The sequence below is a fragment of the Corvus hawaiiensis genome, chromosome 17, assembly GCF_020740725.1.
Source record: "Corvus hawaiiensis isolate bCorHaw1 chromosome 17, bCorHaw1.pri.cur, whole genome shotgun sequence".
NCBI classification, from domain to species: Eukaryota; Metazoa; Chordata; class Aves; order Passeriformes; family Corvidae; genus Corvus; species Corvus hawaiiensis.
Window position 1 is genome coordinate 7,748,696 of NC_063229.1, and position 11,679 is coordinate 7,760,374.

The following is an 11,679-nucleotide window of genomic DNA, read 5'->3' on the forward strand; positions in this document are numbered from 1 at the left end:
TTCAGCGTGTAAGTAAAAATTACAGTACTTTACTCAGATATGGTTGTTGACCATGTACAGCTGACACTGAAACCAAAGTTTTGTTAGTTTTTTTTGTTTTGGTGGGTTTTGTTCAACAAAAAGGTCTTGAGAGAAGATGAGTATAAGTTAAATTATTCAGACTTTAAATTGCTGGGTTTTGACAAACATTTATTAATGCAAGTCTCAGCAACAAATTTTTTATTGCAGTATTTTCAACCAGCAGGAATGCCATAGCTCTACAGCACGAAGCCAGGATGATACACACTTCTTGTTCACCCCCTTTCCACACCACTTTGTGTATCAGATGTGCTCAGAAACATCCTGTATAGATGGTTCCACCCTCTCCACTTCTGTGAGACCACACAGCCCAAAATACCTGGTAGCCTGCTTCACTCCCCCCTAAATTATTCCATCTGTAAAGCACAAATAACAAAATATATTTTTACTTCTAAGAGCTTCACTTATCTGCAGAAAAATAGAACTGCTTAAGAGTGAGCGAGTTAGATTAAGGAAGGGTCCAAGCCCACACCCGCACGTTCTGGACCTCCCAAAAAATTTGTAAGGAAGAAGCATTCACAATTTGATCCAACTAAAAAAGGAGCCAGCTAGTGTTCAAGGAAAGGAGATTCATCCTATCCAAAATGCTGAATGCCTTCTCATCGTTCTCTCAGGAGCAGGATGAAGAGGATAGAGCTGTAGCTGTGAAACTTTTCTCTAAGTACTGAGATACATTAAACTTCCAAACACTTCAAACTATCAGAAAAAAATGAAAAGTTTTTTGGTTTTGTTTTTTTCCAAAACATAGTGAAAACAGCATACAGAGCTTCTATATCCACAGCACAAACCAAAAACCAAACAGAGCTCATTTGATCTAGAGTGCTTTTGTTAAGGTATTCAGAGACTTTAGTGCATTCTTTTTAGAACTAAGCTCAAAAACTATATTTAATTTTTCATTTTATTAGAAAACTAAACTGTATGAGGCAAAGAAACATTTAATCAAACACACAACAGTGAAAACATGGCACTGACAAGGCAATTAGCCCAACCATTGTAACAAACTCTGCTTCAGGATTCTCTATTGCTTACAGTCAAGTATACATCATCTCTGCCATGTGAGACATTTTCTTGGGAATATATAAGTAGTATTCCATGTATCCCGAAAGATCTTCAATAGTCACGTCATCCACGAAGGCTCGAGCTTGCTCAGAACAAGACCTCGGGGAGCTTGACGAGGCTGTCCCACAGGGGGATCTGTTTTGGAGGGAGTGGGCATGGACTCCCAGGACCGCCTTCTCGCACTCGGACAGGACACTCCGCAGGCCGGAGAAGGAATACACCTCCATGGTGCGCCACTGCTTGCACTGGCATTTCTTGTCCGTACAAGGGCACTGCCTGCCGTTGCTAAGCATGGATAAGGACTGGAAATCTGAGGTTTGCTTAGAACGCAAGCTGTTCTCAAAGGATGAGGAGAGAGCAGGGCAACTCTCCCCTGGCTTCTGCAAAGGCTCTTCGGCGGTGAAAGCTTCCAACGGTTCAGTTCTGTCGTTACTGGCCTCAAGGTGAGAATCCTGCCCGTCCTTCGTACCATGTTCTGCTGGGACAAAAACATCGGAGCTGATGACACCCTTCGAAGTGTCTGCCTGGGTTTTGTGTTTCAGCTGGTTGTTGGCTTTCATGTTGCAATATGTGAACTTGGGAGGGTGCAGGACCGGAGACTTGGAGCGCCGGCGCCGCGGGACCCTTGCCGATCCTCGGGAAGGCTTTCTCACACACCTGCAGGGTTCAACAGGCGAGCAACTGGGTAACTCCAGAATCTACACTACAGCTCAGGAAGCTCTAAAACGTGACTAGAAACATTTTACAAGATTATTTTTCTGCTTGCAAATACCAGATGACTGGTCACTTACAATCTCTGACAGGAACTGTGGAAGATTCTGAAGAAATTTTGGGTTCCCCCAAAGAAAAGATACATACAAGGAACCCTTATTCAAGGTGCTTCCCCCCAAATCTTCTGCCTTAAGCAAATGATACTCTGTCATCCCAAACTGAACTGTAGTGCAGAACCTGGATCAGTTGGAGCTGCTGGCAGAGTCACACTGCATATCCAGGTACTTCAAAAGAAATAAAAGAACCCAAGAGCGAGGTGAGAGTGGGTTGCAAAGGTTTAAGACTTGCAGAAAAGTACTACTAATAAAATCAATGGAAAAGAAAGTTTTGGGAACCCTAAGAGAAGATGCAATATTGTTTTTAAACACTTTGATGAAATCCCCTTAAAAACAACATACCAGTCATGGAAACGTTTTGTGATAGAAAGGAAAGATATCTTTAAGCAACTAATCAACAACTCGCATTGAAAGCAGCCTGCAACTGTTCAATGTCTCATGTTTTACCCATGCCACGCTTCCTTGGAGCTGACAGTCTGCTGCTTGGCTCCATCTACGGCTGCTCTTGTCGTTGTTCTGAGAATCGTCCCCTCGCCCACGGACAGAGCCGCAATACATCTGGGTAAAAAGGGAAATGCCACATCACAGAAATGCCTGAACATATGGCTCCAGAGGCCCACATTCAGCCTGTGTGCTTTGCATGCTCAGCTAAGCCAGTCAAATTTGCTGCATTGACTCCCTCTGTAGTCAGTGGGTAGAAACAGGGCCTTGCAGAGATTTAGCTGACCCCTCTTACTATACTGGCCTCGTCAAGTGGCTAAAGATAGGTGAGATGAAATGAAAGGCAGCCAAAATGCCCAGAGGTTGATGTCATGCCCTATTTGTACTAAAATGACACATTAAAGGAATGTAAATTCAGGTTCCAAACATTCTTGTCAGACAATAGTCATTAAAGATAGTCTCCTACTCCTCTGAAATACAGTCAGGCACCCAGAGCAGCAGGCTGAGGGGGAGTCAGTGGAGAAGTGAATGAGATACAGACAAGGACAGATTGCTGATTGATTTATTTAGTTTTTACTGAATTTTTGAGATAAGCATAGAATGAAAAAAGCATCTGACCTTGGAGGTACCGATGACAAACATAAATGCCTCAGCACATAAATCTGTACACATAAATGTATATTTACAATGGCTGCAGGTATGATTTGGAACATGGGATCAGAAATGGTAAGAAATGAGGCGAAATTCTAGTAAAGAGCTCAAACACTCTGCCCAAAGTTGATCTTAAGGGATTAGTCACAAGACTTGAGCTGTTCACAATACACGCCTGCAAAACAAGATCTTTTTATGCCTAAAATGTCATCAGGAATCAACCAGAAGCCCACACAGTCTGCCAGTGGTACTACATCAAAAGTGTTATGATTAATAACCACAGTTCCTTGATAGAGAACAGCTATTTTTTTCCACATTGCTAAGAAGACCTCCTGAAGTAGAGGGAACAAGTAGCAAAGCAAAATATATTTCCACATGCAGAGGAAGTCCTGAATTCACAGTGTTGATGGCTGTGGGGCTGAATTCACAAGGTTAACACTGTCAACACAAAGCTTCCTCTTGTGTCTGTGAATTCCCAAAAGACTTCAAGTGAACTGTCTCACAGAGTGCTAGACTGCATAATTTTTATTATCAGCACACCCAGTGTCTTACTGAGTAAGTTTTTAGTGTACGAATGTCTGCAGACATTTTACTCCACAAAATCCCCTGAAATCAGAAATGCTCTGAGTTCATATTTAGCCTGACCCTTCCCAGTGAGGCTGGACTCCCCAGCACACTCCAAGGTGTTGATGCTGTACTCCAGATGCTTTCCAAGCAAAATTCTGTGCACTAAATAAGGCTTATAATGTGGCTGCAGACATCACTGTTTACAGGAACAGACAAACAAATTCTGCCTCACACCAGGTGACTACAGCTACAACAGTTAAAAGGGGGTTCACTGCTTTGGGTGAGTCTTTTCATGTTTCCATGCAGTCACTGTGTGATTTCAGTTGGATATTAGTCAAAATTAGTCTGTAATAATGTACTTCTTTGCATATTAGACAGTTATAATGACTGCATTTCATCTGAAGGGATGCAGTTCAGAGAGAGCAAAGAACCTTTCACCGAATGACTTCTTCTTTTTGAAACTAAAATAATAGAAAACAAATACAAATATGTAATAAAACCCTGAAAAATTACATTGCCTTTTTTGTTGCTCACTTACCCTGCTGCATCCACTCTCAGCTTTTTGAATGCTGTTTGTAGACTCTCTTCCTCTTCATCTTTAGTTTCCAAGTCCATTGATGTGCTCTCAGTGGGTAACCAACCGTGCCATATAGAATAAACTGAAACACAGAAATTGGGATTTGATGCTGAGGTGTGAACACAGATGGTCTGTACAAAACCGACTGACACCGTGATGGCTGCTCGTTCTTCAGTGGGCAGTATCACTGCCTTCTGACCAGACCTGCCCTGGGCTTTTCACTGTGAACTCCAAAGCCTGAGTTTTTCAGAACAAGCCCAGCCTGTGTCAAAAAGCGTCTTTTTATCAATGGGTGAACAGATGATACAGAACCTGGCAACCTGTGTAACTTTGAGCTGTGAGCACGGCACCTGAAGCAGAGCTTCAGAAAGGTACAGAGTCACAGGATGGTTTAGGTTGGCAGGGATCTCTGGAGGTCCACTTCCCTTGCTCAAGCAGGGCCACCCCAAGCTGTTTTTCCAGGACCATGTCCAGGTAGCCTTGAATAACCCCAAGGAGGAAGACTCCAGAGCCTTCCTGGACAGCGTGTGCTCAACCACCCTCAGAGAAACGCGTTTCCCTACGCTCAGACAGGGTTTCAGTGTGTGCCCATGGCCTCTGGTCCGCTCCCCCGGCACCAGTGAGCAAAGCCTGACTTTCCCCTCTGTGCCCACCCTTCGGGCATTTCACACCTTGCTGAGATCTCTCCCGAGCCTTTTCTCACCGGCAGCAGAGCGGGGGCGGCCGGGCACTGTCCGGCGTGACAGCCCCGCCGCCCCAGCACAGGGCACGGGCGAGGGGCCGGGCCCAGCGCCAGGCCTGAGCCAGACCCGAGCCAGACCCCCGCTGTCCGTGCCCGCCGGAGGCTCCGCAGCCGCGGCAGCCCAGCGCCGGCCCCGCTCCGCCACCTGCCCCGGGGCCTGCCCTCGCCGCCCCGCCGGGAAGAGCCGGGAAGAGCCGCGGCGGCCCCTCCGCTCCCCCCCCCCGACCCCGCAGCCGCCCCTGAGGTGTCCCCCGGCCGCGCAGAGCCGGCCCGCGGGGGCGCGGAGGGCGCGGGGGTCCCGGGGCCGTCACTCACCCACCGCCGCCTGCCCGGGGCGCGCAGCACAACAGGACGTGACGTCACCGCCCCGCGGGGGCGCGCCCCGGCCCCGCCCGCCCCGCCGGGTGCGCGTGCGCGAGCGGCGGCGGTTCCGGGGGGGCGGCGGGAGGCGGCGGGCTCGGCCCGCGGAGCGCGGTGAGTGCGGGGCCCGTCCCCGTCCCCGTCCCCGTGTCTATCCCCGTCCTTGTCCCGTTGCCCTGCGCGGATCGCCCCTCGCTCCCCCAGCGGCCGGGGCCGGTGGGCGCCGTCGTGTCCCCGCGGCGAGACTTTCCCGCGCGGTTCCCGGCGCCGGTCCCCCAGTGAGGGCGGAGGGCGCTGGGCGAGCCCCGCCGGGGCGCGGGCGGTGCTGAGTCACGGCCGAGCCGCGGAGCTGGGCCGCGGGGTAGCGGCGGGAGCTGCTGGGGCTCCCCGTCGTGCGGGCGGGAAGGGCTGGGGAGGGAACTCCGAGCGGTTAAAAATACGGAATTAAAAAATGCAAAATTATAAAAATTGAAAATAGAAAAGTTCTTGTCCCGCGGCCCGTGTGCTGCCCCCTCGGGCCGTGGCCCGGAACGCCCGGGAGCTTGTGGCCATCCCTTTACGTGCCCGTCCTTAGCCCGCCGTGGATGGAGGTGCCCGTGCCTTGTCCCGCCGTCACCGCGGGAGCCGTGCTGGATGACCGGCACTGCGCTCGCTTGGGTTTGTAGTGCGGTGTTGCTGGAAAATAGCTGAAAATAAAACGGAGCAGGGAAGATGGGTATTTTCCTGGGAGGTAAAGAACGTAAGTTTCAATGTGTTTTTTGACACGGTAAACTTTGGCTGGGTTTCACAGTAATTTTTTTTTTTTTTTGGTGCTAGTTGGCTGGTGCGTCTAAAATATTTGAGCTTATTTATCACCCAGTGAGTAGGCTTTTATCTAAATAAATTCTGCATTGTTTTGAGGTTTGCAATGTTGGTGATGAAGGACACCATGATAAAATATTTAGTCTAAAAACTGTTACTCTGTTTTGAGTAAGGTACAGTGATTTATAAACTTTTTACCCTCATTTTCCTGCTGAGGTTATGTAATACAGGAGTTTGCTATTTAAAAAAAAAATTACGTAGCCTGATTTTTTTTTCAGTTTAAAGAATCATCTAGGGATGACTGAGGGGCCAAGGAATAAAAATGAAGTGAAGTAGGGACCATCTGTTTCACCACAACAGTAGTATTTGGCTAAGAGAAAATATGAAATAGCAACTTGCTCAGATGAGCATCATGTTGTCAGTGTTTTAAGCTTCTTTCTCTCCTGTTTACTCCCTGTCTGACTCATTGGACAACATGTGCCTTGAAATTGTTATGATACATTATCCTTCTGTGTGTGTCATAATTGCTGTCTGCAATCCAGGGCATCCAGGTGAAGTCACAGCACAGTGAGCAGCCAGAACAACAGTGGGGAGAGCTGCCACCTCCAACTGGAATGGGGGGGTGAGGGAACAAAAATTACCCCCGTCCCTCTGCATAAGTAACTGAGCTGCAGAGCTGCAGATAAAAAGGTCTCGGTGAAGAGAGAGTTATTTTCCTTGCTACAAAAAAAGTTTGTTCAGGGCTTTGCACTTCCCTTTGCTGAAGTTCATGAGGTTCCTGTCAAGGTCCCACTTTGGTGACATCAGCAGATGTGGGGAGGGTACCCTGCCACATCATCCAGGTTATTAATGAAGATGTTAAACAGGACTGGAAAGTCTAGACCCTGGCATAAACAACTAGTGCCTGACCTCCAGCAAGCCCAAAGAGCATCAAACTTAGAAAGATTTTAGATCCTTTGTAGCTAAATTAAATGATGGCCAGGGTTGATAAAAAAAAAAATACATCAGCTAGTTTTCATAATTTTTTTTATTTATTTAAAGCAAGGCTTTCTGATTGCTTTTTGTATTTGTTTGCCTTTGTACTTGTTCACGAGCTGATACTGGAAAATTTTAACAGCTATTGGCAACCAAAATACCATGTTCTGATAGGACTGTATAACTCTTGCTGGAACCTAGACATAAGGTCAAAAAGTTTTGTTTGGCTTAAAACTTTATCTTGTTTTAAGAAAAATATCTTGGTTTGGGGTTTTTTAAAGTGTATGTGTAACACTGAGCCCCAGATTTGGAAATAAGAGTTGTAGAAGGTTGGCTGTTTCTAATGGTGTTGTTCCTTCTCACTTTCACCTCCTCTACAATTATTCTGGTAGCGCTGTAAGACAAGTGGAAGAGCCTGGCTGTACTGTAATGTATGTGCAAGATGCTGTTGACACCAGATTTGACTTTGAATTGTTAATTCACCTACAGTTGTACAAGAGACTGTTTGTTTCATTCTTGGGTATCATAAAGCTTGTTCTGAATCAGCTTTCAAAAATGTTCTACTAGAATGACCTCAGCTTTGTGTGCTCATTGTGCTATTTTGAGTTTATTTTCATGTATTACAGCGCTGCTGGGCAACTAATGTTTTTAACAAGGATTTGGCCCTTATTTTCATATGTCTTTTTTCTGCTTGTAGCAGTACATGGTAATTCCATCACCTTCTGGCCATCCCAATGATGAAATCAGAAGCTAAGGATGGAGAAGAGGAAAGCCTGCAGACAGCCTTCAAAAAGCTGAGAGTTGACACAGCTGGGTAGGTAGCGCCACAGAGAGGCACAGACTTAACATCTTACAGATGGACTCAAAGGCAACACCCTTGCTGTGAAATTTGAGGGAATGAGGTAATTGTGAAAGGTTAGGCACAGAAAGCCTTCATTGTAGTGGAACAGACTGAAATAAATTCACTACCTGCAGACTGTACTTCTCAAGGAATTGTAATTTGATTGCTGTCAGCTTGCAACGGCTTGAAGGAAACCTCACCATCATCAGCAGCTGACAATGTGCTTGAAATGAATTTTGGCATGAATCTGTCTGCCAGAGGTTACCAGTACTAAAGTCCATAGGACTAGAACTCTGCTGTTGAAGTTAGCGTATTGCCATGGCTCTGAAGGCCTGTCATGAGAATAAAATCACATCTTTTCCCAGGAGAGAAACTTTCTTTCCATGTCAGTAAGGGAGAGCATTTGATTCAGTGCATGATTCCCACACAAGCTATTTTCATTGCTGTCACAAAATTGCTATTTATAACCAAAATCTCTAAATGGGAAAGAATACTTTTTGTGTTGTCTTGGTTTGTGGACATTTGACACAAGACACTTAACTTCATTGTCCCAGGTGGCAGAACACAAGCACTATGTGTCTTCTGTTGGTAATGATAATTTTTACCTGAATTTAAGTAAAGAAAGGCTTCCATATAATGTTTTTTTCTGCTGACAAATGTGCACCATTGCATATTACCTGTATAATCTTGTCTTCCAGTAAGCTGTTGTCAGTGATGCAATTACACTGTCACTGAAATGAAAGAGTAGGTAAAGCAGCATGTAAAGATCAAGGTGGTAACTAGAATTACCACAGAGCTGAGATTGTGAGTAGATGGGCTTCTAAAACTATCTTTTTGTTTAAGTAGTTAAACTCATTAGTAATTAATTACCTTTCATTTCTTCAGTATCTCTAGTACCATCCTCCAGCTGGGCATATTTGATCACTTTGGAGTTTTTACTGGTAGCCTTTGATCTTGTGTTCTGTGTTCATTGTTCTTTAAATGGAAATTAGTTTGATTAATAGTTTGGATTCCCTTAACCCTACCCTAGATCAGTGTGTGGGGACTTACTTTTGCTTTTCAGGGAATCTATCCTGTTTACAAACTAATTTAGCATAGGATTTGGGAAATAATTTTATTGGGAATTCCAATGTAATATGTGAAGTCACAACTTGAAAAAATTGTTCTCGGGCTTACTCTAAGTCCTTCAAAATGAGAGTCTGGAATGAATTTATAGCACCAGAAAATTTAGTAAATCTGCTAATGTCCCTGTCTTGAATAGAAGCTGAAGGTCTGACAGAACTCTGTGGCTCAAATGATTCAACTTGCAGGAGTATGAAGAGTTTTAGCTTATGTTGACAGACTGTTAGACAGAGGCTTAAGTGTTCTTCAGCTAAACAAAGTCTATTTATGTCCAAAGAACATTTATTTTTAGGAAAGAATGGCTTATTTGTCTCTGGAAAAGGAGACGTGTTTCTTCAGTGATGGTGTTTCTGCCCTCCCCTCTCCTGGGAAGCTGAAATTTGGCCATTGTGTGTGTTTGTCACTGACACGTGGGGTTGGATCTGCAGTGGAGCTGTGAACGGCAGCGCTCGGTGAAAGGGTCTTTTATACAAACCTTGGAGATAGGAGTGTGTCAACACTTGTGCTTCTGATCTGGGTCTTTGTGGGCAGGTCTTCCAAGACATATTCTAAATGATTTGGAGCAATATTTTCTGGGAAAGAAGATGCATGAGGATATTTTTTCATAATCATAATGCTAACCAGTGTAGACTGTTAACTCTTCATTTTGTCTCTCACAGATCGACCGCTTCTCTCTCTGTGGGTGATGGGACAAGTCCCAGAACAATAGTTAGAACAGTGGCAGATGAAACCAAGCCTAAGAATGTGTGTGCTTCTAAGGAAACCTGGCATGGGTAAGAGAAGCTTGGGATTATCAGACTATTTCAAATGATACTGCACTGAAAAGGAATGTTAAGTAGACAATTTCTAGTTCGTGCACCTCTAAACAAGGGACCTGAATTGTCTTTGCTAAAGAACTTTTTAAAATACTCACACCACCTTTTTCTCTTCATATATGACTGCTATTCTTCACAGTTACATGAAGTGAAAGGAAATGCTGGTCACCTCTAGGTTGCTAAACATCTATAGATGTTTCTCAATACAAATGTGAGCTGCTGGTTTTGAATCAGACAATCATGAATGCATCTCTTTCAGTCATTGTTTGACACTGCAGAAGCTGTCACTGTGCCTTGGGAACTAGATTAAAACAAAGAATTGGTTTCTGGAGTATCTCTGCAGAACTTCATGCTCATCTGAAACAAAACCACCCTTTGCCCTTGATTCATTAGTTTTGTGCTCTTTTCTTGTGTTTGTCCTTCTTGTGGAGATTATTTTGTCATGTCTCACATGCTTTACTCATTTTCTAACCTTTAAAGCTCACTCTCTGAGATGCATTTCTGTGGTGTCCCTTTTATATTTTATACAGCTGCTTGACTAGAACAAAGTCAAATTCCAAGATAGCAGAATACCCTGAGCAAATACTACGAATGTAAAGCTGGTGCATGCAATATAAATGCAGTAGAGATTTTGCCCAGTGTTACTTGTAACCCAGCAATAAGTCTTTTAGTGAATCTTCATTCTCTTTTGTCTCTTTCCCTGGCAGGTCTGTGAAGAAGCCTTTGAGAGGAGTTGTGAGAACCCAGCGTCGCAGGCGTTCCAAGTCTCCAATTCTTCATCCTCCAAAGTTTATCCATTGCAGCACAAAATCACATTCCACATGCAGCCAGCTGGTGCAGAAGAGCCAGGGTGATGCCCAGGAGGACAGCAGTGGGTTTGGGATGCCAGTCCCAAAGGAAGCTTGTGCACATGAACACTGCAGCGTCGCTCCGGACGTTTGCCAGAAGGGAGCTGCTGAGCCTTTGGGAGTTTCTGTTGCACAGTTGACATCAGAGAACACACAGGAGAACTCTCCAGCTGCAGCTTCTCCAGTATCCAGAGCAAGCCTAAAGACTACGGAGCTTTCTGACTTCCAGTCTATGTCCAAGCTGAACACGAGTAAGCCATGTGTGTGTGCAGATAAAGCCTGTCAGTGCAAACTGTGGCAAGATATGGAAGTGTACAAATTCTCTGGCTTGCAGAACACCCTCCCGCTGGCACCTGATAGAATGGTTTCTGAGGATCACTCACAGCCTTTGCCCTCAAGAACTCCCTCAAGTTCTCCACGCTCTTGCTCTGAGCAAGCCAGGGCCTTTGTGGATGATGTGACTATTGAAGATCTTTCGGGATACATGGAGTATTACTTGTATATTCCAAAGAAAATGTCTCACATGGCAGAAATGATGTACACCTGACAGCAATGAGCACTAAAACCAGAAGGGTGGCTGGTTTAAATCTGCCCTCAGGCACATCATGTGAATATGCAACCCACTCCCTACTCACTGTGCTTGCAATAAAAACACTTGTTTGCATCTCAGCTGATGTTGATTATTTAAGCTGGACAAACAGTTTAGTTTCAGCATTATAATTTAAGCTTGGAATAGATAATGTGGTAAATGTACCTAGAGCGTATCTGCCTGTGCTTAAGAGACAGAACACGTAATTCTGCTTTGTTTTCAAAATCCTCTTTTTACTTCATTGGAGAAGAATCCCTAGATTGCTTGGTGATTAGAGCTCTTCTTGTGAGACACTTGGTGTCATTCAGCTTCTTTGAAATCACTTTGACCTCAGGTTGTAAGACTCAGGCTTGTGGTTTTGGATGCTTGCGCCTTTGATTTTATTT

The 11,679-nt window shown here is 45.0% G+C and overlaps 2 protein-coding genes across 8 annotated transcripts; one reads left to right on the forward strand and one right to left on the reverse strand.

Moving 5' to 3' along the window:
- Window positions 1-172: 172 nt before the first annotated feature.
- On the reverse strand, window positions 173-5,319 carry LOC125334882 (oxidative stress-responsive serine-rich protein 1-like). Of its 2 annotated transcripts, none has more exons than XM_048322089.1 (4): window positions 5,258-5,319; window positions 4,162-4,282; window positions 2,412-2,522; window positions 173-1,794 (listed from the first exon to the last, which is right to left on the reverse strand). In XM_048322089.1, exons 2-4 carry the CDS (start codon window positions 4,236-4,238, stop codon window positions 1,110-1,112), a joined length of 873 nt encoding a protein of 290 aa, XP_048178046.1. In that variant the 5' UTR covers window positions 4,239-4,282; window positions 5,258-5,319; the 3' UTR covers window positions 173-1,109. The 2 variants fall into 2 exon arrangements, with proteins under 2 accessions (XP_048178046.1, XP_048178047.1); XM_048322090.1 differs by lacking the exon at window positions 5,258-5,319 and adding an exon at window positions 4,904-5,000.
- A 44-nt stretch (window positions 5,320-5,363) lies between these two features.
- LOC125334902 (oxidative stress-responsive serine-rich protein 1-like) lies at window positions 5,364-11,373 on the forward strand. 6 transcript variants are annotated; one of them, XM_048322130.1, is made up of 4 exons: window positions 5,364-5,416; window positions 7,776-7,892; window positions 9,701-9,814; window positions 10,564-11,373. In XM_048322130.1, the coding sequence occupies exons 2-4, from the start codon at window positions 7,813-7,815 to the stop codon at window positions 11,249-11,251; spliced, it is 882 nt and encodes a 293-aa protein (XP_048178087.1). In that variant the 5' UTR covers window positions 5,364-5,416; window positions 7,776-7,812; the 3' UTR covers window positions 11,252-11,373. The 6 variants fall into 6 exon arrangements, with proteins under 6 accessions (XP_048178087.1, XP_048178091.1, XP_048178086.1 ...); XM_048322134.1 differs by having other exon boundaries at window positions 5,379-5,416; window positions 7,779-7,892; XM_048322129.1 differs by lacking the exon at window positions 5,364-5,416 and adding an exon at window positions 5,726-6,041.
- The last annotated feature ends 306 nt before the right edge of the window (window positions 11,374-11,679 follow it).